The sequence below is a fragment of the Podarcis erhardii genome, assembly GCF_964252035.2.
Source record: "Podarcis erhardii genome assembly, chromosome: 8".
NCBI classification, from domain to species: Eukaryota; Metazoa; Chordata; class Lepidosauria; order Squamata; family Lacertidae; genus Podarcis; species Podarcis erhardii.
The window spans coordinates 78,072,096-78,096,634 of NC_138499.1; the positions used below are offsets into that span (position 1 = coordinate 78,072,096).

The 24,539-nt window shown below is 42.8% G+C and overlaps 1 protein-coding gene across 1 annotated transcript in view; it reads left to right on the forward strand.

Annotated features, from left to right (window-relative positions):
• Window positions 1-24,539, forward strand: part of MYO10 (myosin X) — a 189,841-nt gene that overhangs the window by 118,040 nt on the left and 47,262 nt on the right. Inside the window, exons 12-19 of the mRNA XM_081872960.1 lie at window positions 925-1,071; window positions 1,725-1,825; window positions 2,042-2,108; window positions 4,482-4,574; window positions 4,925-4,993; window positions 5,212-5,294; window positions 7,392-7,500; window positions 8,106-8,186. Coding sequence (XP_081729086.1) covers window positions 925-1,071; window positions 1,725-1,825; window positions 2,042-2,108; window positions 4,482-4,574; window positions 4,925-4,993; window positions 5,212-5,294; window positions 7,392-7,500; window positions 8,106-8,186 — 750 coding nt within the window. The remainder of the gene's footprint in view (window positions 1-924; window positions 1,072-1,724; window positions 1,826-2,041; window positions 2,109-4,481; window positions 4,575-4,924; window positions 4,994-5,211; window positions 5,295-7,391; window positions 7,501-8,105; window positions 8,187-24,539) is intronic.

A 24,539-nucleotide genomic window follows, 5' to 3' on the forward strand; every position in this document is an offset into this window, starting at 1 on the left:
ATGGAGTTTTCTTGGCAGGGATACTGGAGTGGCTTGCCGGTTCCTGCTCCAGGTGGATCACGTTTAGTCAAAAACTCTCCACTATGACCTGTCTATCTTGGGTGGCCCTGCATGGCATAGCTCATAGCTTCTCTGAGTTATTCAAACCCCTTCGCCACGATAAGGCAATGATCCATGAAGGAGTGGTAGAACATTGCAACTATGTATATCCGTATCTGAGGGTCGTACCCGTGCTCAGCGATCAGAGTTCCACTCGTGCGGTTGGACTTCCTCTCCTCTCTGCAAGCACCCCTACAGCAGAGTTCGAGGGTGCACATTGGCTGAAAAAGGGGAGAGGAGAGGAAGGTTCCATTGCGAAAGTGGAAGTGGGTGGCGTGAGCAGAACAGCCATGTTGAATACACCCCTTCATCTTGATGTGGAGTTAGAGAGAAGAAGATATGTCAAAGTCCTATTAGCCATGGCTACAAAATAAAGATAGGATACAAACACAAATTGCAGCATTGGGAGGGCTGATATGTCTGTTTAGAGCAGTGGTTCCCAACCTTTTTTGGGAGGCCATGCCCCATCTGAGCAGCTCTAAAATCCTGATGCCCCCCCCCTCCCAGTGACATATAATTCTTATTATTCAAAAAGTGAACTCCTATTCATGTGGAGGAAGCCTAAAAGGCCATTCACTGTTAATAACTCATTCTCGAATTGCCCCCCTTAAAAATCAAATTGCCACCCTGTGGGGCATGTGCCCCACGTTGGGAACCACGGTTTTAGAGGAAAGCAGTGGAGCACGAGTAACTTTGTGTGTAAAAATTAGAGTACGCTTGTTATTTCTGTTTGCCCCGTGCTTTGAGTAATATTACGTAAAGGACGTTGTGTCAAAAATCTGTTTGTGTGTGACTGTTGACCTGCTCTGTCTTACCTCTTTCCAGGCAATAGAGAACAGAGATTCAGCAGCTATGGCACTTTATTCCCAATGCTTTGCCTGGGTTATTAAAAAGATCAACAGCAGAATAAAAGGCAAAGACGACTTCAAGTCCATTGGAATTTTGGACATCTTTGGATTTGAAAATTTTGAGGTATATTCTAAAGGTTTCCACTTGGCTTATCCTTTTTTGGTGTTCACCGTTTGGCTCATTCCTCCATAACTTACCATATTTTCTGCTCTATAAGACTCACTTTTTCCCTCCTCAAAAGTAAGGGGAAATGTGTGTGCGTCTTATGGAGCAAATGCAGGCTGCGCAGCTATCCCAGAAGCCAGAACAGCAAGAGGGATTGCTGCTTTCACTGCGCAGCGATCCCTCTTGCTGTTCTGGCTTCTGAGATTCAGAATATATTTTTTCTTGTTTTCCTCCTCCAAAAACTAGGTGCGCCTTGTGGTCTAGTGTGTCTTATAGAGCGAAAAATACGGTAACTAGAATTGCCTGTTGCTGAGGGTGTTTTTGGGGCTGGGGTGTTGTTTGGGGGGTTTTTTTGTTACAGGGGGTTGTTGCTGTTGGTTTGTTTGTATCTTCCTTCTAGATCTTGTCGTGATTCACGTGGAAATCGTTCGGTTTGGTTGTGTATTTTAGAATGTTTTACTTATTGTTTACGGTGACTTTTGTTATATTGTAGTTACGTATTTTTTCCATGTTCTTGAGCATGATTTTAATTGTAGAAAAGTGGCATAGAAATAAAAGTTATGCCTGTATGTGTTGCTTTTATTACCTGAACATCTTTTGTTCCTTTCCAGGTTAATCGTTTTGAGCAGTTCAATATTAACTATGCAAACGAAAAGCTTCAGGAGTATTTCAACAAGCACATTTTTTCATTAGAGCAGTTGGAATATAGCAGGTAAGAACTGCAAAAGGCTTTTCTCCACCCCTAATGTCCTTTACAATTTTATTTTTATTTTGATGCTCAGCTCCATAGAGGTATTGCAGACCATCATGCAGTTCATTTCACTATTATTTTAAAACAAGCTGATTGCCATTCACCTTTCCTAATAAGTGGACCAAAAATCTTTGTGTCTGATAATTGTAATAAAATGTGCCTCTTGGTCTCTCTTAGGGAAGGACTCCCATGGGAAGACATCAATTGGACAGATAATGGGGAGTGCTTGGATCTTATTGAAAAGGTAAACATTTTTTAATAAGGTGTGATGTGCAGTAACTTGAACTGAGTTTATACAAATTTAGCTACCGTATTTTTCCATTTACAGTGGTACCTCGGATTAAGAACTTAATTCGTTCCAGAGGTCCATTCTTAACCTGAAACTCTTCTTAACCTGAGGTACCACTTTAGCTATGGGGCCTCCCACTGCCGCCGCACGATTTCTGTTCTCATCCTGAAGCAAAGTTCTTAACCTGAGGTACTATTTCTGGGTTAGCGGAGTCTGTAAGCTGAAGCGTCCGTAAGCTGAAGCGTCTGTAACCCGAGCTACCACTGAATAAATAATATGATCTCATGTATAAGACTACCCCTACTTTAGGAAGCCCAAAATTAAGAAATCAATATTTTAAAGTTGTTCACCTTTTTGGGAAACTGCACAGCCTCGCATTACCTCCCCACCCAATTCACCCAAGATTTACTGTATAAACCCGTGTATAAGACTACCTCCAATTTTTGACTTAAAAAAGGGGGGGGGGATATTGGCTTGTACACGGAAAAATACGGTATTCACTGCCTCAATCGTTGGTTTGTTTTTTTGTGAAAGGAAGTTTGAGGAATATATAATTATAATAATGGGGGAAGCTGTGTTCCTTTCTATAAACATTTTTCGTGGTTTGGGGTTTACAAAGATGAAACTGTGCACCAAAATGTTGACTTGGTAATACGATAACTGTTCATTTTAAACTTCAACATACTTCGCATGGCCACAGCATTGAATAGTAGCAAGCATTTCTCTCTTACTGCTTTGCCACCCCCTTCCCAGCTGGGCTACGGCATGGAGTCACATACAGAAGAGTAGTAAGGCACCATTTGCAATCTGACTTAAAGATTCTTGCCTTGTTCATGTTCTTTAGCTCTTGCCAATAACTGTAGATGACTTCAAGGTTCTTGTTCTCGCCTCTTCTATCCCAGCCCCCAATCCTTTTAAATTTATAAATTCCCATTGGGAACCAGGCAGAGGGCCTTCTCAGTAGTGGCACCCACCCTGTGGAACGCCCTCCCACCAAGGAGAAAAACAACTATCAGACTTTTAGAAGACATCTGAAGGCAGCCCTGTTTAGAGAAGTTTTTAATGTTTAATAGACTATTGTATTTTAATATTCTGTTGGAAGCCACCCAGAGTGGCAGGGATGTACATAATAAATTATTATTATTAAGCAAATTGCCAGGGTTAATGGGAGTGGTAGTTCAGCAACATATTGAGGGCCACAAATGGCTGCTTAAACCAGGGTTATAGTCGGCAAAACAGAATGCCTAGTTGTCATTTGGGGGCCAGGCGGCTCAAAAGTCATATTTGTCATTCTGATTGTGCAGAAAAAATGTAACAGGTAGAATTCTACAGGATGTGTTGCTAGTGTGTGAAAGCAGTCCAGATCCAAGGATTCCCAGGCATGCACCTCCAGATGATGGAGACGTCAGGTGCCATCCTGGCTCCTGGGCATCTTCACCGGGTTGCAAGTGGCCGATAGCCAGGTGCAAAATGCAAAATTTCAAATGCTAGCCACAGGTTAGTCACCTCTGCACTAGATGTTATAAAAAAGAGATATGAGGCTGCTGTTTTTGATGGCAACCCTGCATTTCAGGCACCTGGAAGAATATTCAATTCAAATCCATTTATGCAGCTAAAAGCCCAGCACCACTGTGTTACACCATTTGAAAAAGGGTTTTTTTAAAATTACAGTCATACTTCATGTTACGTTTGCTTCATGATATGTTTTTTCATGTTGCGTCCTGCGGCGACCCATAAGTACTGGAAAGGGTTGCTTCCGGGTTTCGCCACTCACGCATGCGCACAAGCGCCAAATTGCACTACGCACCTGCGCAGATACGGCGCTTCAGGTTGTGGGCTTTTCATGTTGCGAATGAGTGTCCGGAACGGATCCCGTTCACAACCAGAGGTTGTTGTTGTTGTTGTTTAGTCGTGACCGACTCTTCGTGACCCCATGGATCAGAGCACGCCAGGCACTTCTGTCTTCCACTGCCTCCCGCAGTTTAGCAAACCCATGCTGGTAGCTTCGAGAACGCTGTCCAACCATCTAGTCCTCTGTCGTCCCCTTCTCCTTGTACCCTCCATCTTTCCCAACATCAGGGTCTTTTCCAGGGAGTCTTCTCTTCTCATGAGGTGGCCAAAGTATTGGAGCCTCAGCTTCAGGATCTGTCCTTCCAGTGAGCACTCAGGGTTGATTTCCTTAAGAATGGATAGGTTTCATCTTGCAGCCCATGGGACTCTCAAGGGTCTCCTCCAGCACCATAATTCAACTGTACAAAAAAGAAAACAGAAGTATAAACCGTTTGTGATCCGCCTAATATTATTTTGTCTTGTGTCTTAATTACCCAGAAACTTGGTTTGTTAGCACTTATCAATGAAGAAAGCCATTTTCCCCAAGCTACGGACAGCACCTTGTTGGCAAAGTTACACATCCAACATGCGGTAAGTAATGTATTTCTCATTTGTTTTATAGATGTGTGGTGTGCTGCAGATCTTCAAAGACGTAGTTGGAATTTCTCCTGTTCAGAGTGTTTATTGACTTTGCAAAAGTGTTTCTGGTTAAAATTCTGGGACCTGCATTGTGCTGATCTTCATTGTGAGAGATAATGCATGGAGGTTTTGCACACAGTGTCTGTAAGAAAATCTTAAGTACCCAAACAGACATAGCAGGCCTTTTCTAAAGCCGGTCCTCCAGTGAGTTCTGATAAGCAAGCTTATTCAGACCTCCTTCAATATTTCAGTTCCTCAACCTAAAAGTTTATCTTTCTTTTTTGTTCCCCTTTTGTAAACAGAGCAATCCTTTTTATGTGAAACCGAGGGTTGCTGTTCACAACTTTGGAGTGAAACATTATGCCGGAGAGGTAATTTCCTTTTTCCTTAATGTGCGTTGAAATTCTTCCAAAGAGCGTTTCAGAGGCAGTTCAGTTTTGCCCTGCAGCCACTTGCAAATTAACTGAAGCATTCAGTTTCTTCTCTGCTGTTTACAATGGTCCCTCTGTGAGAAGCTGTTAATAAGAGGGGCTTCTTTTTCCTTCTTCTTTTTTTAATAGCTGAGCCTGTTCTGCCTCTTTTCAAATAGGTTCAGTATGATGTCAGAGGAATCCTGGAGAAAAACAGGGACACTTTCAGGGACGATCTCCTGAACCTCTTGCGGGAAAGCAGGTACCTCAAGTATTTTCAATTTGGGGGGGTCTTGATTCTTGTTAAGATGCTGGAAACAGTGGCCTCTGAGGGCAGTGAAGGTTGGGGACATAATATACCTCTGGTTTGCAGTTCTAAACAGACACTCTCCTGCACTCTTCATAATTTCTTGTACTTGGATTTGCTAAGAAACTGCACCAAGTTGTGAGTCTGCTGACGCATGCAGTCTGGGCTGTGTACGCGTGTTTTGATTTGTTTTGTAGGGTGCCAGCGTGGTGTAGTGATTAAGAGCAGTGGACTCGTAATCTGGTGAACCGGGTTCACTTCCCCGCTCCTCCACATGCAGCTGCTGGGTGACCTTGGGCTAGTCACACTTCTTTGAAGTCTCTCTGCCTCTCTCACCTCACAGAACATTTGTTGTGAGGGAGGAAGGGAAAAGGAGATTGTTAGCTGCTTTGAGACTCCTTAAGAGGAGTGAAAGGCGGGATATCAAGTCCAAATTCTTCTTCTTCTTTTTCTTCTTCTTCTTCGCCCTGGACTGTGGAAAGAGGATAAAGCTCTATGAATGGCATATCCACCAATTTGCGTTTGACTGGTTGCGCCGAAGGTCAAGGGGCATGTTTATTCTGCCTCCCCTGAATTTTGCATACCTTAATCCTCCTTTAAAGGGATTGTGTGTGCCCACATTCTGCAATGTTTTGATCAAGTCATCAAGACACCAGCCAAATAATTTTTTGTCTTCATTCCATTTGGAGAAGGTTCAAATTGATTTTTATTAATTTATGGAGTGACAATTTTTTGAGAGCTCCGGTTGTAATTTGCTGCATTCACAGCCGAAACAAATTACGGACATATAATAATTTGAGATTTTTTTTATTGTTGTTGAAGCGCATGTGAATTATCACATGTTTTACATTTTTCAGAACGCTTCACTTAATGTAGAATCTGAATGTCCTATATTCCAACGGCGACTCTTAACCGGAGAGAGAATTTTCAGTAGAAAAAACAACCACACCATAGAGTATTTGGAGGGGGGAACTGACATTGTTTGTCCTGCTTATGAAACGCGGGGCCATTTAGAGAAATCTTCAGAGAGATGTGTGTATCAGTATGTATGAGAATATAGACCTATAAAACTTTTGTACACATATAGTTGCATTTGGAGGAAAAAGTACATAAAAACTACTCTGTGCAACACTTGCAATTGGAAAATCTAACTTATGGGGGGGGCGGGTTGCAGTGGGGGGGGTACGTGGGCAGGGGGCTGTAAATGTGAAATCACCAATGAATATTGGCCTATTAATTTATTTTATTGTACAGTATTGTATTCATAAAACAAACAGCAAAATGAAATGAAATACACAGTTACCTTCACCACAGAGTGCAATTGCAATTTAATGATGTCAGACAATATTCAGTATTTTGTTACATATGTTATGAAAGGTCTCCAGTTATCTATAAGTATCGATTGTCCCATTTCCCCAGAATCTTTTGAAGTGCATAATTTTTATCATCATTAAGGTCTGCCAAGCACTTTGAAGCCATTCATTCATCTTTTGTTGGTAAATCTGATTTTCTTCCAAAATTTTGCAGCCATTATCCATTGTAAGTAGATTGATTTTGCTAAGTGTTGATGATGGTTTTTTAATAGGTTGCTCCGGTAGTTTTCTTATCTCCTTAATATACATATTTTAATCCTCATTCTTCTACTAAATACAACAGCTTTCATGGGAAAGTCAAAAGAGCGCAACAGAGAAAACAGGCAATGCTTGTTGCTTAATTTGTGCAATAAAGGAGGCAGACATAACTCTGGACACAGAGAAGCATCATGAGAGTTTTCCTTAAAGGATGTTAATCAATATAATATAGAGGCATGCAGAGGGGAAGTTGTTCAATACTTAGCAGAGCTGCATATGTGAAGCTTTTATGGCTATTTGGCTGAGGTTTTGTTATGAACACCTTCAGCATCTTCCCACAACCTGGAAAAACTCGTTAAAATCACATTTTTGCCCCATATTTTGCTCTTCTGAATTAACATTGAACCAATTTTGCAGTAGCATTTCACATGTTTATTTTATTCTGTGAAACATGGTTTCTCCTCTCCTGCTTCTGTTTCAGCCTCGATTTCATCTACGACCTCTTTGAACATGTTTCCAGCCGCAGCAGCCAAGATACTTTAAAATCTGGAACCAAACATCGGAAGCCCACCGTCAGCCTGCAGTTTAAGGTGAGCTCCTTCATCCATCGAGCTCTTCCAAGCGTTGCCTTTTGTGTGTGATCAGTAGGGCTGAATTCTCTTACTCACTCAATCTACTCTGGTCCTTCCTTTTAGCTGATCAGACAACACATTTCAAAAAGTTATAATTTTGATTATTAGATGCATGCCTCTGAATGGTAGGCAGCCCTATTTAGGGAAGTTTTTGATGTTTAATGTGTTTTTAATATTCTGTTGGGAGCCACCCTGAGTGGCTGGGGTATAAATATATTATTATTATTATTATTACTGCTAGGGATCACAGGTAGCAGCTGCTGCCCTTGCATCCTTCTTGAGGGCTTTGGAAGTTTTAAGCAGAAGTTTGGTGGCCATCTGTCTCAGATCCCTTAGCTGTGATTCCTTCATTGGAGGGGTGGACTAGATGACCCTTGGTGTCCCTTGCAACTCTCCCAATTCTACGATTCTCTGTTTTTCCTTTGGGAAAGCCTGCTCTGGTGTGATTCTCAGTCCTTGCCACTAGGTGCTGCTACGGCGACTGTTTGCAAGTGGTTTGCCAAGATAAGTACAAGGTACAACTTTGATCCTTCCTCCCCTATTTTTTTTTGTTTTGTTTTTAGGATTCGCTGCATTCCTTAATGGCAACGCTAAGCACCTCCAACCCTTTCTTTGTCCGCTGTATCAAGCCGAACATGGAGAAGGTAAGGTTTAAGCTTTTAAGATTGCATTTGCCTTGGATCTTTCTGCCAGGGGGCCATGGAACGATGGCTGAGCCTTGTTTTTTCATGATCACCACTTCCTATAGAACAGCAAGATTCTGCTTCTAATCTCTGAGATTCTAAGTAGTTTTCAAAGCTGGCCAACTTTCCACATCATGTCCTCTGCAGTCCTTAATTGTTGGTTTACCTTACGCTTGTTGTGTGTGCTGTAAAGATTATACTGCTTTTTTTGAAATCCTCTAACTGATAGATGAAACAGTTGGCAAAACAGCAGCTTGTACTAAGGGTTAGCAGAAACCTTTGCTAGCAATTTTTTGATCTTGTGAGACACCCCTCAGGCTGCAATCATGTACAATCAGAAGTAAGCCTCAATTCGTTCAATCCTGCTTACGCCCAGGTAAGGTGGAAAGCAGTGTAGATATATGCTGCAATCTCTTCTTAGTTTATTGTTGATTTTATGTTTCAAAGGATTGAAGGAGTTGTTTTCATGGTTTTTTTACTAATAGCTTATTGTTTTGTTCTCTTTGCAAACTGCTTTGAGATTGTTTTTTCATAACCATCAAGTGGTATATAATTTTCATGAAATAAATACAGTCGTACCTCAGAAACTGAACGCCTTGCGAGTCGAAAGTTTTGGCTGCCGAACGCCGCAAACCAGGAAGTGAGTGTTCCGGTTTGCAAATGTTCTTTGGAACCTGAATGTCCGGCACTGGTTCTGCAGCTTCTGATTGGCTGCAGAAGTTTCCTGCAGCCAATTGGAAGCCGTGCCTTGGTTTACGAGCATTTTGGAAGTCGAACGGACTTCTGGAATAGATTCCGTTCGACGTCCAAGGTACGACTGTAAATGAAACAAATATTTGTGGTTGTTAAAGCAGGTATTAGTTTAATTTGTAGGTTGTTGATAGCTACTTGCTAAATTTTAAACCTTGGTTAGGCAAACTAAGGGCCGGATCCGGCCCAATCGCCTTCTCAATCCGCCCCGTGGATGGTCCAGGAATCAGCTTGTTTTTACATGAGTAGAATGTGCCCTTTTATTTAAAATGCATCTCTGGGTTATTTGTGGGGCATAGTGCATGGGTCGACAAACTAAGGCCCGGGGGCCGGATTCGGCCCAGTCGCCTTCTAAGTCCAGCCCGTGGACGGTCCGGGAATCAGCGTGTTTTTACATGAGTAGAATGTGTGCTTTTATTTAAAAGGCATCTCTGGGTTATCTGTGGGGCATAGGAATTCATTCATTCCCCCCCCCAAAAAAAACTATAGTCCGGCCCCCCACAAGGTCTGAGGGACAGAGGACCGGCCCCCTGTTGAAAAAGTTTGCTGACCTCTGTTTTAAACAATGCCCACGTTTTGCTTAAGCGTTTAAACCAGTGGTTTTCAAATTTCCAGGCGGCTCTTTCCATATTGAGGCCTCCTAAGAAATCACAGCGCTATGTAGAGGAACTGTGGGGAATATTCTCATAATCTGTTCATATGGGGCCTTGGCCAGACCTCCTGAGTGTCTTGCTGCCGCCTCAGATTAATGAAGGATGCTTCCTGGCACCCACCCACTTCTCTGTAGCTCTGCGACAAAAGGTGGATCTTTGGCCATTCCTGACCTTCTCAATGAGGAACTCGTGATAAGCTTCCAAGGAACCAAAGAGCTTCTTGGAACTCAATCTCTGGCTTAGATTCCAGTACTTTTAGAAAGGAACCCTTCCTTCCTTCCTTCCTTCTTCTATTTTGACAAAGTAATAATCATAAATAAATAAGAATAAAAATGTTCACCCCACCCACGAGACCATTGCATTGTGACTATCCAACCTCCCAGAATTTCAACACCTCTTGCAATGGTTTGACCCCCTTCCGTTTTAACAATACAAATTTTACAAACACCCTCCATATCACCTCAAAATCATTTCTCCTGCATATTCCCTGTCTTACCTTAATGCCACGTGTTAATTTATCATTAACATCTATATCCCACACCTCTTTATGCCATTCTTCTATTTTATATTCTTTTTGCCCCTTCCACTTCCTGGCTATAATAATTCATGCACCTGTCAATAAATTTGATAGCAAGTCCATCATAGCCTGTGAACCTTCCACCCCACTGTAAATTGATAATAATGCTACATGTGGACTTTCAGTCAGCTTTAACCCAGTGATTTCTGTTATCTCCTTAACATATCACCCTATGCCAAAAAATTGTACATATTTACACCCCCACCACATGTGAACATAATTCCCTGTTTCCTGGCATTCCCTCCAACGTAACACCAAATATTCCTTGTTTATTTGATTTAATCTGACTGGTGTTAAATACCATCTCTAAAATAATTTATAATAATTTTCTTTTATTCTTACAAACAACATTTTCAACATCCATTTTTTATTTTTCTTAAAACACCAGATTTAACATTTGGTCGTTTCAGTGTTTGCTAAGAAACATCTGGTGAGCTTCTGAAAAATTCCTAGTAATTACAAGAAGAAAGCTGGACTGTTGGGGTTGGGTTTGTTTTGTTCTGAATAGGGAGCCAGATATGGAACTGTATGCTGTAGATAATTATTTTTGACTTGAGTGTGTGCATAGTGTTTTGGGCATATGTGTGCAGAGCTTAGCTGCCCAGTTTTGGCTGGAATTGCAACTTGGATGGGTGGAGGGCAACCAAAAAGATTGAAGTGTGTATCTTGCTCTCATGAAGGGCTTTGAACAGGATTTTTAGAAGATATGTGGCGGATATGCCTTTAGGGCTCTCTGTCTTTCCCTGAGACTATATTTATATCTATCTATCATCTATCTATCTATCTATCTATCTATCTATCTATCATCTATCATCTATCATCTATCTATCTATCTATCTATCTATCTATCTATCTATCTATCTATCTATCTATCATCTATCTATCATCTATCTATCTATCTATCATCTATCTATCATCTATCTATTTGTCTATCTAGCTATCTATATCTGTGCACACACACATATATACCGTATTTTTCGCCCTATAGGACGCAATTTTTCCCCTCCAAAAATGAAGGGGAAATGTGTGTGCGTCCTATGGGGTGAATGCAGGATTTCGCTGAAGCCTGGAGAGGGAGAGGGGTCAGTGCACACCAACCCCTCTCGCTCTCCAGGCTTCAGGAAGCTATCCACAAGCCTTGGGAACCGGTCTCCCAAGGCTTGCGGAGAGCTGCGTGCATCCCGAAGCCTGGGGCACACTGAACAGCGCGCCCCGGGCTTCGGGCAGCTCTCCGCAAGCCAGGGGAGCCCGGCGCGACTTCCCGTCGGGCTCCCTAGGCTTGTGGATTGCAGCCTGTACTGGGGGCTGGGGTCAGGGGAAGCTCGGGCTTCTCCAGCCCCACACCTGGGGGGGGGGGATAATATTTTTTTCTTTATCCCCCCCCCCAAAAAAAAACCTAGGTGCGCCCTATGGGCCAGTGCGCCCTATGGGGCAAAAAATACGGTACATATATATGTACTGTGCTTTTACTACTCAGTTCAGGATTTTTCCAGGTTCTTCCCCCACCCCCTGCCCAACCCAAGTATCTGACTCCTTGCCAAAATATTTCCTTGCATGACTATATGTTTAAAGCAAAGTTATCATAAGGCAACTTTGCAAACAAGAAACACCTCTTGTAGTACAAGCGTTTTAAACCACAACAACAACTTAAGGATTGAACATTCACAAAAGAAAGCATTACTGAAAGCATACATTTCTATGCAGTTAAGATTAAACCTTTTGCGCTTAAATGTACTTTCAATGCATAGTACACACCCATACATCTGTGTGTGTGTACGCACGTGTGCGTGCACATTACTCCACATATTATGTTTCAAGACTGGCAGTAAGTCTTCCTGTGACTTGCAGGTAGACCGTTTTAAAGAAATAAGGCTATTCCAGCTGAGCATCTATTAAATAGCTTTCTTGGGAAACATAGCTCTGGTTTATACCCAGCCTTAGTGCATTGGCTGGTCTGAGTAACACCTCTTTTCTCAGCTGCTTAGAATGCAATTTTAGGAGATGGGGACATAAATAAATTACGGTACTATTTACACATAAATGCCGTTTACCTTCCTGCCACAGCAGTGATTCGAACCGCCATGGTCTAAACCACTGAGTCTCTTAGACTTGCCGATCAGTTCGAATCAGGTCGGCAGTTTGAATCCCCGTGACGGGGTGAGCTCCCGTTGCTCTGTCCCAGCTCCTGCCAACCTAGCAGTTCAAAAGCACGCCAGTGCAAGTAGATAAATAGGTACTGCTGCAGCGGAAAGGTAAACAGCGTTTTCATGCGCTCTGGTTTCCGTCATGGTGTCCCGTTGCACCAGAAGTGGTGTAGTCATCTGTCCACATGACCAGGAAAGCTGTCTGTGGACAAACACCGGCTCCCTTGGCCTGAAAGCAAGATGAGCGCCGCAACTGCATAGTCGCCTTTGACTGGCTGTACCTGTCCAGGGATCCTTTACCTTTATTCTTATTATGGATTGGGACGTCCCTATTTTCATCAGAGAAATGTTGGCAGGTATGCCATTCATTTCTTTGTGGCAACAGATCTGCGAGCAAGGCCTGGGAACAAGAGATACAGTGGTACCTCGGGTTACAGACGCTTCAGGTTACAGACGCTTCAGGTTACAGACTCCGCTAACCCAGAAATATTACCTCAGGTTAAGAACTTTGCTTCAGGATGAGAACAGAAATCGCACGGTGGCAGCGGGAGGCCCCATTAGCTAAAGTGGTACCTCAGGTTAAGAACAGTTTCAGGTTAAGAACAGACCTCCGGAACGAATTAAGATCTTAACCCAAGGTACTACAGTTCACCGTTCTACATGGAATGAGAGATGACACTCTTGTGTCTCAACACATATGCATCAGGCTGTGAACCAGCCGACAGGACAGAAATGACACATGTTTCTCGGGATGTCTGCCTGCTCTCTGCTAGCTTAAAGTCTTGGCCACGGAAAAGGCTGCCCTTGTGTGCGGCTTGGCGGAGAGTTGATGACAGGTGCAAAGTTTTAATTGGAAGGGACTCCCGGTGGGGATGAGCAGTTCGTATGAGCCGCTCACGTCGTCAGAAGGAAACATGGCTGCAGCTCGACTAGGGATAAAGTATCTTTTTGAGATCTCGATGGTTTCTCTCGGCCCGCTGGATTTGGCCGAAGGCATTATATTTCCTTTTCACAATGGGAAGAATGTTGGGCATCAGGGTTTAAAGGAATGTCGGGGTCTGGGTGGGTCAAAGCTTTGAGTAGTTGTCTAGACAGCGCACTGCTCCCCCTTGTCATGTGTAACTGCCATATCAAGTGCTTTTCAGGATGACTCACGAGTTAAGCCAGAGCTTTTATGAGGAACAAGATTCTATAGGATGTGGGAGGTCAGTCGGGGACAGAAAGAGACAATACAAGAACCCTCCTCACCTCTCCTCAAAAGAATGACTAAGCAAGGCCTGCCGTAGACACACAGCTCCGTATTATGCCTGCCATGGTCTGAAAGGCTGATGACTGATGAATGTTTTAAATGGACTGACAATGTTCATTGCCAAGAGAATGTTTTGGGGTTGTTTTTTTTAAAAAAAGAAAATCCCTGTCAAAACAACGTACAGTGGTACCTCGGGTTAAGTACTTAATTCATTCCAGAGGTCCATTCTTAACCTGAAACTGTTCTTAACTTGAAGCACCACTTTAGCTAATGGGGCCTCCTGCTGCCGCCGTGCTGCCAGAGCATGATTTCTGTTCTCATCCTGAAGCAAAGTTCTTAACCCGAGGTACTATTTCTGGGTTAGCGACGTCTGTAACCTGAAGCGTATGTAACCTGAAGTGTATGTAACCCGAGGTACCACTGTATTGGGCAGCTATAATGCAGCAAAAGAAAGATTCAACCTATTTGTGATTATCTTTAGTACGCTACATATTCTTCTTTGGTAGGGGCGCTGTTGCTGTTTGACAAGGGGCAGAGCACCCCCCCCCCCCGCCAAAAATTAAAAGCAATTACCGTATTTTTTGCACCATAACACTCACTTTTTTCCTCCTAAAAAGTAAGGGGAAATGTCTGTGCGTGTTATGGAGGGAATGCCTACGGGTGGCATGCCTACGGATTTTCCTTCTCTAAAAACTACGTGTGTGTTATGGTCGAGTGCGTGTTATAGAGCGAAAAATACGGTAATTCGTCTGTTAAACACATCTGTAGGTGTAGAAATCATTCAATATGTCAATACAAATTGAAGTCGTTAAAACTGCAGTTGCGATATAAGGGATTGGTATTTGGACTGGAGCGCAATTGAAATTTATAAGATTTTGGAACACAGAAAATAATCAAACCATGAATTCTAGCACGTGGGGGGCAACCTAAATTGTATAATTTGGCATCTTAATGATTGGTATTATTAATTGTATTATAATTTGGCATTGTTATAATGAAGCTATTATTGGATTGTTGTAATTCAAAACTAATAAATTATCACAAAATAAATAAATAAAAATAGTCTGTTAAACCAAAATGCTAAATTGTCGCAGCTCCGATTATCGCTCCCCTCTTTCTCCTCCACCTCCGGCATGGCCAAAAGGAGAACATTGCAAGCCTTAGATGTACCTTCTTCTTCTTCTTTGGCGATCCCTCATAGCCGGGTACAATTGTCTTCCATAAACACAGTTTTAGCAATGAATCCATAAGTGACTGTGGAGGCCAATTCTGGATCCACACGTCCTTCCACAGTGGGGATACTGGTTTCTAGACAGGAGTTGATCACGGTGAGGGTTTGGAAAGCGTTCCTTCCTCTTAGCACATTTCTCCTTTGCGTTGAATTTGAGTGTCTTCAAAGCGTATGACACCTTTGGTAAAGGCTGTTCTCCAATTGGAGCGCTCGCAGGCCAGTATTTCCCAGTTGTCGGTGCTTAGACTACATTTTTTTAGATGTGCCTTGAGACAGTCTTTAAACCTCTTTTGTTGACCACCAGCACCAGCACCATTCAAACCCTAAGCTATGGTTAATTCAAGCTGTGGGCTGTTATAAAGTTTGCAAATTCTTCACAGTTGTGCCACAGGAGGAGGGGACAGCATGACAGCATGTGAGCCTGAGGCTTGCTGCAACTCATCCTGAGAGCGCAGAATATAGTTTAGTGTTGCGTGGCTGAACAGAGAGGAGGAGCACTTAGATGTGCTGCAACATCGTCACATGTGCTCCAGAGTCACCAAGCGGTAAAAAGCAAGGAGCGGGAAGTGCCCACTGTGGAGAGCAAAGTTGGATGGGCATCTGTCATGGATGCTTTAGTTGTGATTCTTGGAAAAATTGCCCTCCCTCCTTCCCATTCCAGAGCAAATAAGCATGTCCCTTCACCAGTTACAGAACACTGGTTGTGTAAGACAATGTCAAAAGAATACTGAAACTCCGCAAGATGTAAAATGTGCTGAATGGTTGAGACAGGAAAAAAATTGACATTTTCTCTTTTAAGGTGTGTGTTGTGCAGTTACTGGTGTTTGAGCTGAGCATAAGAACTGTGTGATTTGGTTCGATGTCACCTGCAAGAGACTGAGGAGCAGAAAGAAATTATTCCCTGTAATTGGGAAGGAATAGCCTAGCAGGTTTTTGGAACGAATCTATGAGCCAGGAATTATTTTGAGGAAACCTGGTATCGCATTTAAATCAGATGGAAGGCTCTGAGTGATTCTTGAACGTTTTAGAAACTGGATAGTTCTTGGAAGCAATACTTTTTCAAGTGGGTGGAAGAAGGGTGCGCCTGAGACAACAGAGCAACATTTTTGGAGACTGATAAGCTATGTCTTCTGTGGCAAATTTCCAAGCACAGTTATCCATTAAGCTCATAATTTGACCTTCATTGAACCCAATGTCCATGGTGCTGGTTGTTGTTTTTTGTAGGGTAAATACCTTTGTTGGTGTATATCTTATTAAAAAATGCCTTGTAGGCTCTGAAATACACCCACTGTTCTTCCCAGCTCAGTTTTGAATTCAGGATGCAAGCAACCTCTCCAGCTGCCCCTTTCTGTTTCTCTAGAATTACTTTAATATGCAGCAAGTGGTGTTGCATCTATCTAGCTCATTATCCCAGAAGCTCATCACAAGGTTGCAGGAATTCGTAAAAGTGAACCATGAATGATTTTTTCTGTATATACGGATTGAAGCAGCTTGGAAATCTGAGGTGAGAGATGACAGGAAGGCAGACAGAAAGAAAGCTTTTCCGTAGCAGCATTATATCATGCATAAATCCCTGAACTGATTATTTGAGTCAATGGAAGACAATGCCAGTTTTTCTTAGCATGAATGGGTTCTCTGATGTGTAGCTGCTAGGAAATTTGTTAGTCTTTTTCTTAAGTTATTACTTAAGAAGGTTATTACTTAAGAAGGGGATGCGGGTGGCGCTGTGTTTTAACCACTGAGCCTCTTGGGCTTGCCGATCAGAAGGTTGCTGGTTCGAATCCCTGTGACAGGGTGAGCTCCTGTTGCTTGGTCCCAGCTCCCAGTTTGAAAGCATGCCAGTGCAAGTAGATAAATAGGTATGGCTGCAGCAGGAAGGTAAATGGCGTTTCCGTGCACTCTGATTTCCGTTATGGTGTCCTGTTGTGCCAGAAGCGGTTTCGTCATGCTGGCCACATGACCCGAAAGCTGCCTTTGACTGGACTTAACCGTCCAGGGGTCCTTTACCTTTTTACCTTAACTTAAGAAGGCACTGAGGTGCATGGTGCCAGTGTAGCAAGGACTGCCCCCCACCTTTTTCAGATTTTGACATTTGGATCTAGATGTTCAGAGCCAGGACAAAACAGTGGACCTCGTTAATTCCAGAATCTACTGTTTTAAAGGACGTTATTACTACAGTTTTGACCCACCCTTCTCGCTTGGAACGCATGATATATATTTATCCTTGCATATTATCCCCACAATAACCCTAAGAGCATAAGAAGAGAGCTGACTATCAGATCAGAGGCCCATCTTGTTCTTACCGTGGTCAAGCAAATGTCTATGAAAAGCCCATAAGAAGGACTCTGGGCCAACAGCATTTTCCCCACTTGTGACTCCTAGCAAGAATTAAGGGGCATATTGCCTGCGATACTGCAGAAGAGCCATCATGCTAAATCTTATTCTCCATGAATTTGTCTAAATCCTGTGGCGAAAATTCCACAATTTAACTGAGAGTAGAATTACTTCCTTTGTCATAAATCTTCAGCTTGATTGGATGACTCTAGGTTCTAGCGTTATAGGAGAGAGAGAGAGAGAAATTCACTTGGTCCATGTTTCCCACAAAATGCATAAATTTGTACACCTCTATCATGTCTCCCCTGTGTGCTCCTTTTATCAAAACGAAAATGCCCAAAATGTTGTAACCATCTTTCCTCAGTTGGCACTACAGTGGTACCTCATGTTACATATTCTTCAGGTTACATATGCTTCAGGTTACAGATGCTGCTAACCCAGAAATAGTACCTCTGGTTAAGAACTTTGCTTCCGGATGAGAACAGAAATCATGCGGCGGCGGCATAGCAACAGCACGAGGCCCCATTAGCTAAAGTGGTGCTTCAAGTTAAGAACAGTTTCAGGTTAAGAACGGACCTCCGGAACGCATTAAATACTTAACCTGAGGTACCACTGTACTTCCCATCAAATTACTGGGCATAGGGAAGCAGAATCACTTATTGTCAAGGTTAGAACAGTGGTGCCTCGGTTGTCGAACGTAAAGCATTCTCAAAGACTGTTCGAGTTCTGAAACATCGAAAAACCGAGGCGCAAAGAGCTGTCTGCAAATTCAATTGAGAAAATTGAAAAACACACAGTGAAAGCCGTTCAACTTCCAAGAAGCGTTAGCAAACGGAGGCATTTACTTCCAGGTTTTCGGCGTTCGGGTTCTGAAACGTTCGTCAACCGAGACATTTGAGAACCAAAATACCACTGTACCAACAAGAACAAAAACAGTCACACAAGGAAAGAGAAAGTCTGGATCTGTTGCCTCTGTCATAACCCTTGTGGCCCTGTAGGAAAGGGGAGAAACCACCCTAGGAACTGGGAAGAGACAGATGAAAACTAAATGATTGCAGCCTTTTTTATTTTTCAGCCAAATTGGGTCTTTTAGTGACTGCCGTATATCCTTGAGCTAGCAGGGAAAAAATCACTTGCCCCAGCCAGAGTTCTAGAACTGCGGCTTCAATTTGGATCATGTTCTCTGTGTTGACATGGTAACCACTCAAGAAGGTATGCAGGGCCTTGGTGAATAGCCACCAATAAAGCAGAGGGTAGCTTATTCCCTTCCAGCAAAAATATTTAGAGTTCCTAAACTCCCAGGCTAGACTTGGTTCGTTTCAAGCCATCTTGCTTGTTTTATCTCCTCAGGTCTCTTAAAGGAATCCGCTGGCTTCAAAAGCTATTTACATTCTCAGCACTCATAAAGAAAGATTAGCCCTTGCGTTCTCTTGGGTTAGGGAGTATGCAACAGTGGCGGCGGCTGAGCCAGTGCTGGCTAGGCATGACTTCCTCTGAGTAGCAGCAGGAATGAATTAAAACAAGCATAGCCAAAGATATCACATGAAGGTCTCTAAATACCAGCAGGCTGAAGAAAGAGCCCTGTTTTGTGCGCAAGTTCCAGTGCCTCTGTGTGCTTCATGTGTGCTGCAGCAGCAGCAGCTGTTGCTGCTGTTACAGATGCAGTTTTGTCCTATCGATTAAAAGCCGAGAGAGGACAGAGCTTCACGAAGGTAAGGAAAATCTCTCAGAGACGTAGGAGTTAAAGAAGTTTGGCTTTGGGGCTGAAACTGCGATGACCAAGTTTGTCACAAGGAGCATTTAAAGTCCTGTGTTTACTCCAAAGGAAGTCTATTGGCACAGAGGGATTTTTGAAGGCTGCAGAACTTTGGCATTTAAACAAGCAGCTTTTTGTGAGAATGCTTCCACAGTGTCCCAAGCTGCTTGCCGGTGGACACAAAAAGGAAACGTGACCAAACGCCCCTGTGCTTCGCTAAAAGGTCATCAATTGCTTTAATGTACCCGTTGCCTGTGATTTCTGTGGAAATGTCCTCTGAATTCCAAGGCAGTTAGAGTTTCTTTTAAAAGTGTGTGTGTGTGAGAGAGAGAGAGAGTGTGAATTAATGCATGCTTTATTTGCAGTACAATTTGTGTAAAAGTTGCAGGAAGGGAGGTGGGTGGGAAACAGTGCCAGATTTACGTATAAGCTAAACAAGCTATAGCTTAGGGCCCCACTCTCCTGGGCCCCCCCAAAAAATGTAAAGGGAAAAAAACCTGCATGTACATTTCCAAAATGTAAGATAAAAAACAAATAAAATAAAACCTACATACAGTTAGAGCTTAATCATTACTTCACTTTTAATATACTTCTTCTTAATTGTATTTCAGTTCAACAATTACTTCGATAAAATACATATTTGGTTATGTGCAAATGGCTTTTGTTACCTATTAGGTCCATAAATTACCATCTCGCATATATTCCACACAAAAAACAGCGACAATTTGTTGTTGACAAAGGACAGCTGGACATATAAAGGGCCCCATTTTCTTCAGTAGCTTAGGGCCTCATCAAACCTAACTCTGGCCCTGGTGGGAAAGGAAGAAAAGCATAAAAGTTGAAAGGGGTTATCGTCCGAATAAGCTTCTTTTATGCATGCTCCCACAAGTCAGAATACATTTTGCAATCCCTCTGGCAAAACCTGATGGTTCACATTTGTTGAGTCTGGGATGCAGTGTGCCTAGCGGAAGACAGAACAGTTTGCTGCCAGAAGAAGAAGATGACAGAGAGAAAACAACAAGGAAATATTGGGCATGACTGACCTTACAAAAAAGAAGAAGAAAAAGATGAAGGATTATTTGTTTATTTTCAGGTTCATCCCTGGCATATTCCACAATAACTTATAGGGAGCTCACTGGCACTAGAAGTTTTAAATATATAAGGAAGAGTTTAAGGCTGTCGTCTCCTAGGCATGCTTGCCTGAGTTCAAAGAAAATCTCTTTTTGATAAGGTATACAAATCTGTATCTTGCCTAAAACCACTTTGAGGTTTATATTACAATCAATCCATATGGCAGCAAGAAGTCTGGACTTTCCCAAGACTCTAAATTCAAATTGTTCTATCACTGAGATCCAGGATGACATTAGACTAAAAGCTAGCTGCGTTTCTACATTAGTATGGGTATAAAATAGTTAGGTTTCAGCTGGGGTGAAATAGCATAATAATGATAATACCCACAACATGGTAGTATTATCACTATTGGTGTTAAATAGTAGCAGTTGCAAAGAAAGAAAGAAATTACACTCTTCTGTAATGCAGTGTAGCTTATTTCTATATGCTAAGTTACTTTTTGTATTTTCCTTAGCTTTAGGCTAGCAGTGGTGCGTTACATCTGTAAATTGGGATTCAGACTGCAGGTTGAACCATTTAGAAAGCATTTTATAACTAAAGCGGCAAATTACAGTTAAAAATATAGGAAGGATTCGTTGAAATCCTCATAGGAGCAGTGTGATAGATTCTGATCTTAATTGTGTACATCACAAATACTTTTCCAAGTGAGGGAGCCAGGCTAAGGTTGGATGGGTTGGAAGGAAGGTAAACCAAGGTTTGCTCCAAGAAGTTTGAACGCACTAGGTGGGACAGAGAAGAATTGGTTCACAGCTGGCAAGGCTGAGAAACAGGAAGGAGTCTAGCAAGGCTAGGGAACAAAGTAGGAATAAGCAAGAGTGAGGTGGGGTTTTGAATCTTAAGTTGCATACTGGGACCAGTGTCAAAACTTTGCATCTTCATACCTTGTTCCTCTGTAGCTTGCTGAGACTATAGTTTGGGGAGTTTAAAAAACAAACAAACTGGTTAAGTAAGGGTGTTTGCTTCAGGCACAACATAATTAAAACAAATCATGGTTCACAAGCCCAACAACAAACCTTGGCTTCATATCATGGTTTGTTGCCAGAAAACTAACTATGCTTAGTCTGCTGGCCTAGATTTAGACAAACAAACCACACTTTAGGAAATCATGACTTAGTGTTATGCGTGAACTAGGCCATTATCTCAAGAGGCAGGTCGAGAGTTTCCACAGCCTTTGTTGTCCACTCAAGCTACGAAATCAACTACTAATCAGGTACAGAACCGTTTGCCCTAAATTTGTTGCAGTTGCACAGAAGTTTTGGATCTGAAGTTAACGAGGTGACCTTGCCTCACCGTAGTCAGATGTGCAAAAGCACATTGCCAATAAGTCAGGAAGTAAACCAAACACCGTCGATCTCATAGTAATTTTGGTTCATTTTTATTGGGCAAGGGTCAAAAAACGCTAGTGGGAGACTGTTCAAACCACTTGTCAGCTTCGCGAGGCCACAGTAATTGCGACTGATCCAGTCACAGTGCACCAGATGGTGCTCTGATCACCTTCCTAAGACTCGTAATAATCGTCACATCCAATTTTGAATGAAACTGAGCGGTCTTGCCATCAAAGTGCTTAGCAAATTTCTTACAGCAGACTTTTAATGGGGCTCTTCCAGCAACCCCATTCACCACCGTAAAAAAGTTCTGCTGGGTGGTTTCTCAATGGTGATTGTGAAGTGAGCATTTTGCTACTGCAGCCACCACCACATGGTAGCCACCAAAATTTGCTCAAGCCTGTGTTCGGTCAGATTTATTCTGAGATTTTCACCACCTGTGCCCTTGCAACCATCCTTCTTACTCCATTGCCCAGAGTCTCCCAGCATACCACAGAGACATTAAGGTTTGGCAGTGATGAAGAAGGCACTGAGGAGCAATCCTACCAAGAAATGGTTCCATTCTGCTGTCCCATAGCAAAACCAGTGTCTCTCAAGTGCCAGCCATGTCAACTGGGAAATCCTCCAGAGAACATTCGGGAATCCTCCAGATTCCGTTTGTGTCCAGGGGTGAACCTTCTTAATCAGTCTCCCACTCAGCACAGGAATAGTCAGCCTCAGACAAAACCTTACCAGGTAATGGCCTGTCATTGACAACAATTCCCTTCCTGTCAAAAACCATACCAAGGTAAAGGTAAAGGGCCCCTGGACAGTTAAGTCCAGTCAAAGGCGACTGTGGGGTTGTGGCGCTCATCTTGCTTTCAGGCCGAGGGAGCCGGCGTTTGTCCACAGACAGCTTTCCGGGTCATGTGGTCAGCATGGCTAAACCGCTTCTGGCGCAACGGGACACCGTGATGGAAACCAGAACGCACAGAAACGTTGTTTACCTTCCCACCGCAGCGGAACCTATTTATCTACTTGCACTGGCGTGCTTTCAAATTGCAAGTTGGGCAGAAGCTGGGACAGAGCAACAGGAGCTCACCCCGTCATGGGGATTTGAACCGCCAGCCTTCTGATCAGCAAGCCCAAGAGGCTCAGTGGTTTAGAGCACAGCGCCACCCACGTGGCAGATGAGAGCTAAAGTTAGGCTAATATACCTTTTCCACTATGTCCTAAGTCAAGGGTTGCCAACATTTTCTGGACCAGTTTCAAATGTTGAGAGAGTGGTACGAGGTGCCAGTTACAAAGTAGCTGCTATTGGAGGTGGGGTGGATAACACAAAATGGGGAGAAAGTGGGAGCGCACATGTACACACAGATGCTGCGTCTGTCTAAGAATGGCGGAGCATTCTTTGGTACCCGGAAAATATATAAGGTGACCACACACACTTTCATTTCACAGAAATGGCTTTAAAGGTACCTGCATATTTTTCACCGCAATTTTCTTTCTATGAGGCCTAGATACCTTTCAAAAAAATGAAAGCTCAGAGTTTGGAGCATCTGCCTAGGTGCACCAGGGAAAGCTTTTGCAGGCACCAGGTTGGTGACCCTAAATACAATTTTTTAAAGTGCCTACCCCTGCTTGTTCTTCAAAATGTTTCTCGGCATTTTCACAGCTAACGTTAATGGAGATTTGTACATTGAGTGTATAATGCAAAAATTTAAAAAACTGAATTAATAGTCTTGGAAAAATTGATAGCTATATACAGCACTGTTTTTCTGGAAAAAGAGATGTCAGAACTTGCCATGAATCCTTGTTCTCTTACAATGGCAATGGAGCCCACCTGAAAGGTGCCAGAACTGAGTTCCAGCTGGAAGGGGGGAAAAAAGCCCTGGCTATATAATTATTGGATATGCCTCAAATAATTTTGATGGGTATTAATGCTTAGTCATGTAATCATTGGGGACGCGGGTGGCGCTGTAGTCTAAACCACTGAGCCTCTTGGGCTTGCCAATCAGAAAGTCGGCGGTTCGAATCCCCATGACTGGGTGAACGCCCGTTCTTGGTCCCTGCTCCTGCCAACCTTGCAGTTCGAAAGCACGTCAAACTCAAGTAGATAAATAGGTATCGATCCAGCGGGAAGGTAAGCGGCATTTCCGCGCACTGCTCTGGTTTTGCCAGAAGTGACTTAGTCATGCTGGCCACATAACCCGGAAAAACCTTCTGCGGACTAATGTCTGCTCCCTCGGCTAGTAAAGCGAGATGAGCGCCACAACCCTAGAGTCGTTTGTGACTGGACTTAACTGTCAGGGGTCCTTTACCTTTTTTATGTATATAATTATTGGATACGCCTCAAATAATTTTGATGAGCATTAAGCTTAGTACAGTGGTACCTCGAGTTACAAACCCCTCAGGTTACAGACGCTTCAGGTTACAAACTCCGCTAACCTGGAAGAGTTACCTCAAGTTGAGAACTTTGCCCCAGGATGAGAACGGAAATTGTGTGCCAAAAGCCAAAGCACGCCTCTAGTTAAGAACAGTTTCAGGTTAAGAACATACCTCCGGAATGAATTAAGTTCGTAACTAGAGGTACCAATGTAATGTAGTCATAACGTTAACAGATGAACAAAGTTTTTCACTCTGAATGTCTATTTTTTTTTAAAAAAAAATGCACCAAAGTAATTATCTTTTGATATGCTTTAATTGTCATCGGCAGATCTCCAGGCCTGCAGCTTTTTAATGGTCTGATAGAGAGATAAAGCAAATGGCTGAAAGAATTTCTCCACTTCCAGAGAACCACTGATAAGTGCCAAGTCGTGTGTGGTGTCAGCTTTCGCAGATGAATGGCTGCCCCAAATTCAGCTGAAAGAACAAGGGTACCCATGGAGAGTGTGCCAGCTACCTCAAATTGTGCTTATTTCAGCTAAAAAATACAGCTCCTCATGCCCCTAAGTACAGTATGATAGACTCCAGTCCAAACACTGTAAAGTAACAGCTCTGTTGGAATAATTCTGACAGGAAAATGTCCAAGTTGTTTTCCTGTCAGAATTATTCCAGCAAAGTGGCTCAAGAAATACTTTCAGATTTCCTGTGGCTACATAGAATCAAATTAGAGATTTTTGAAACATTAAGTGGTATATAAATGTTTTTTACATAAATAAATAAGGGCAGTCTTCTGCATGCTT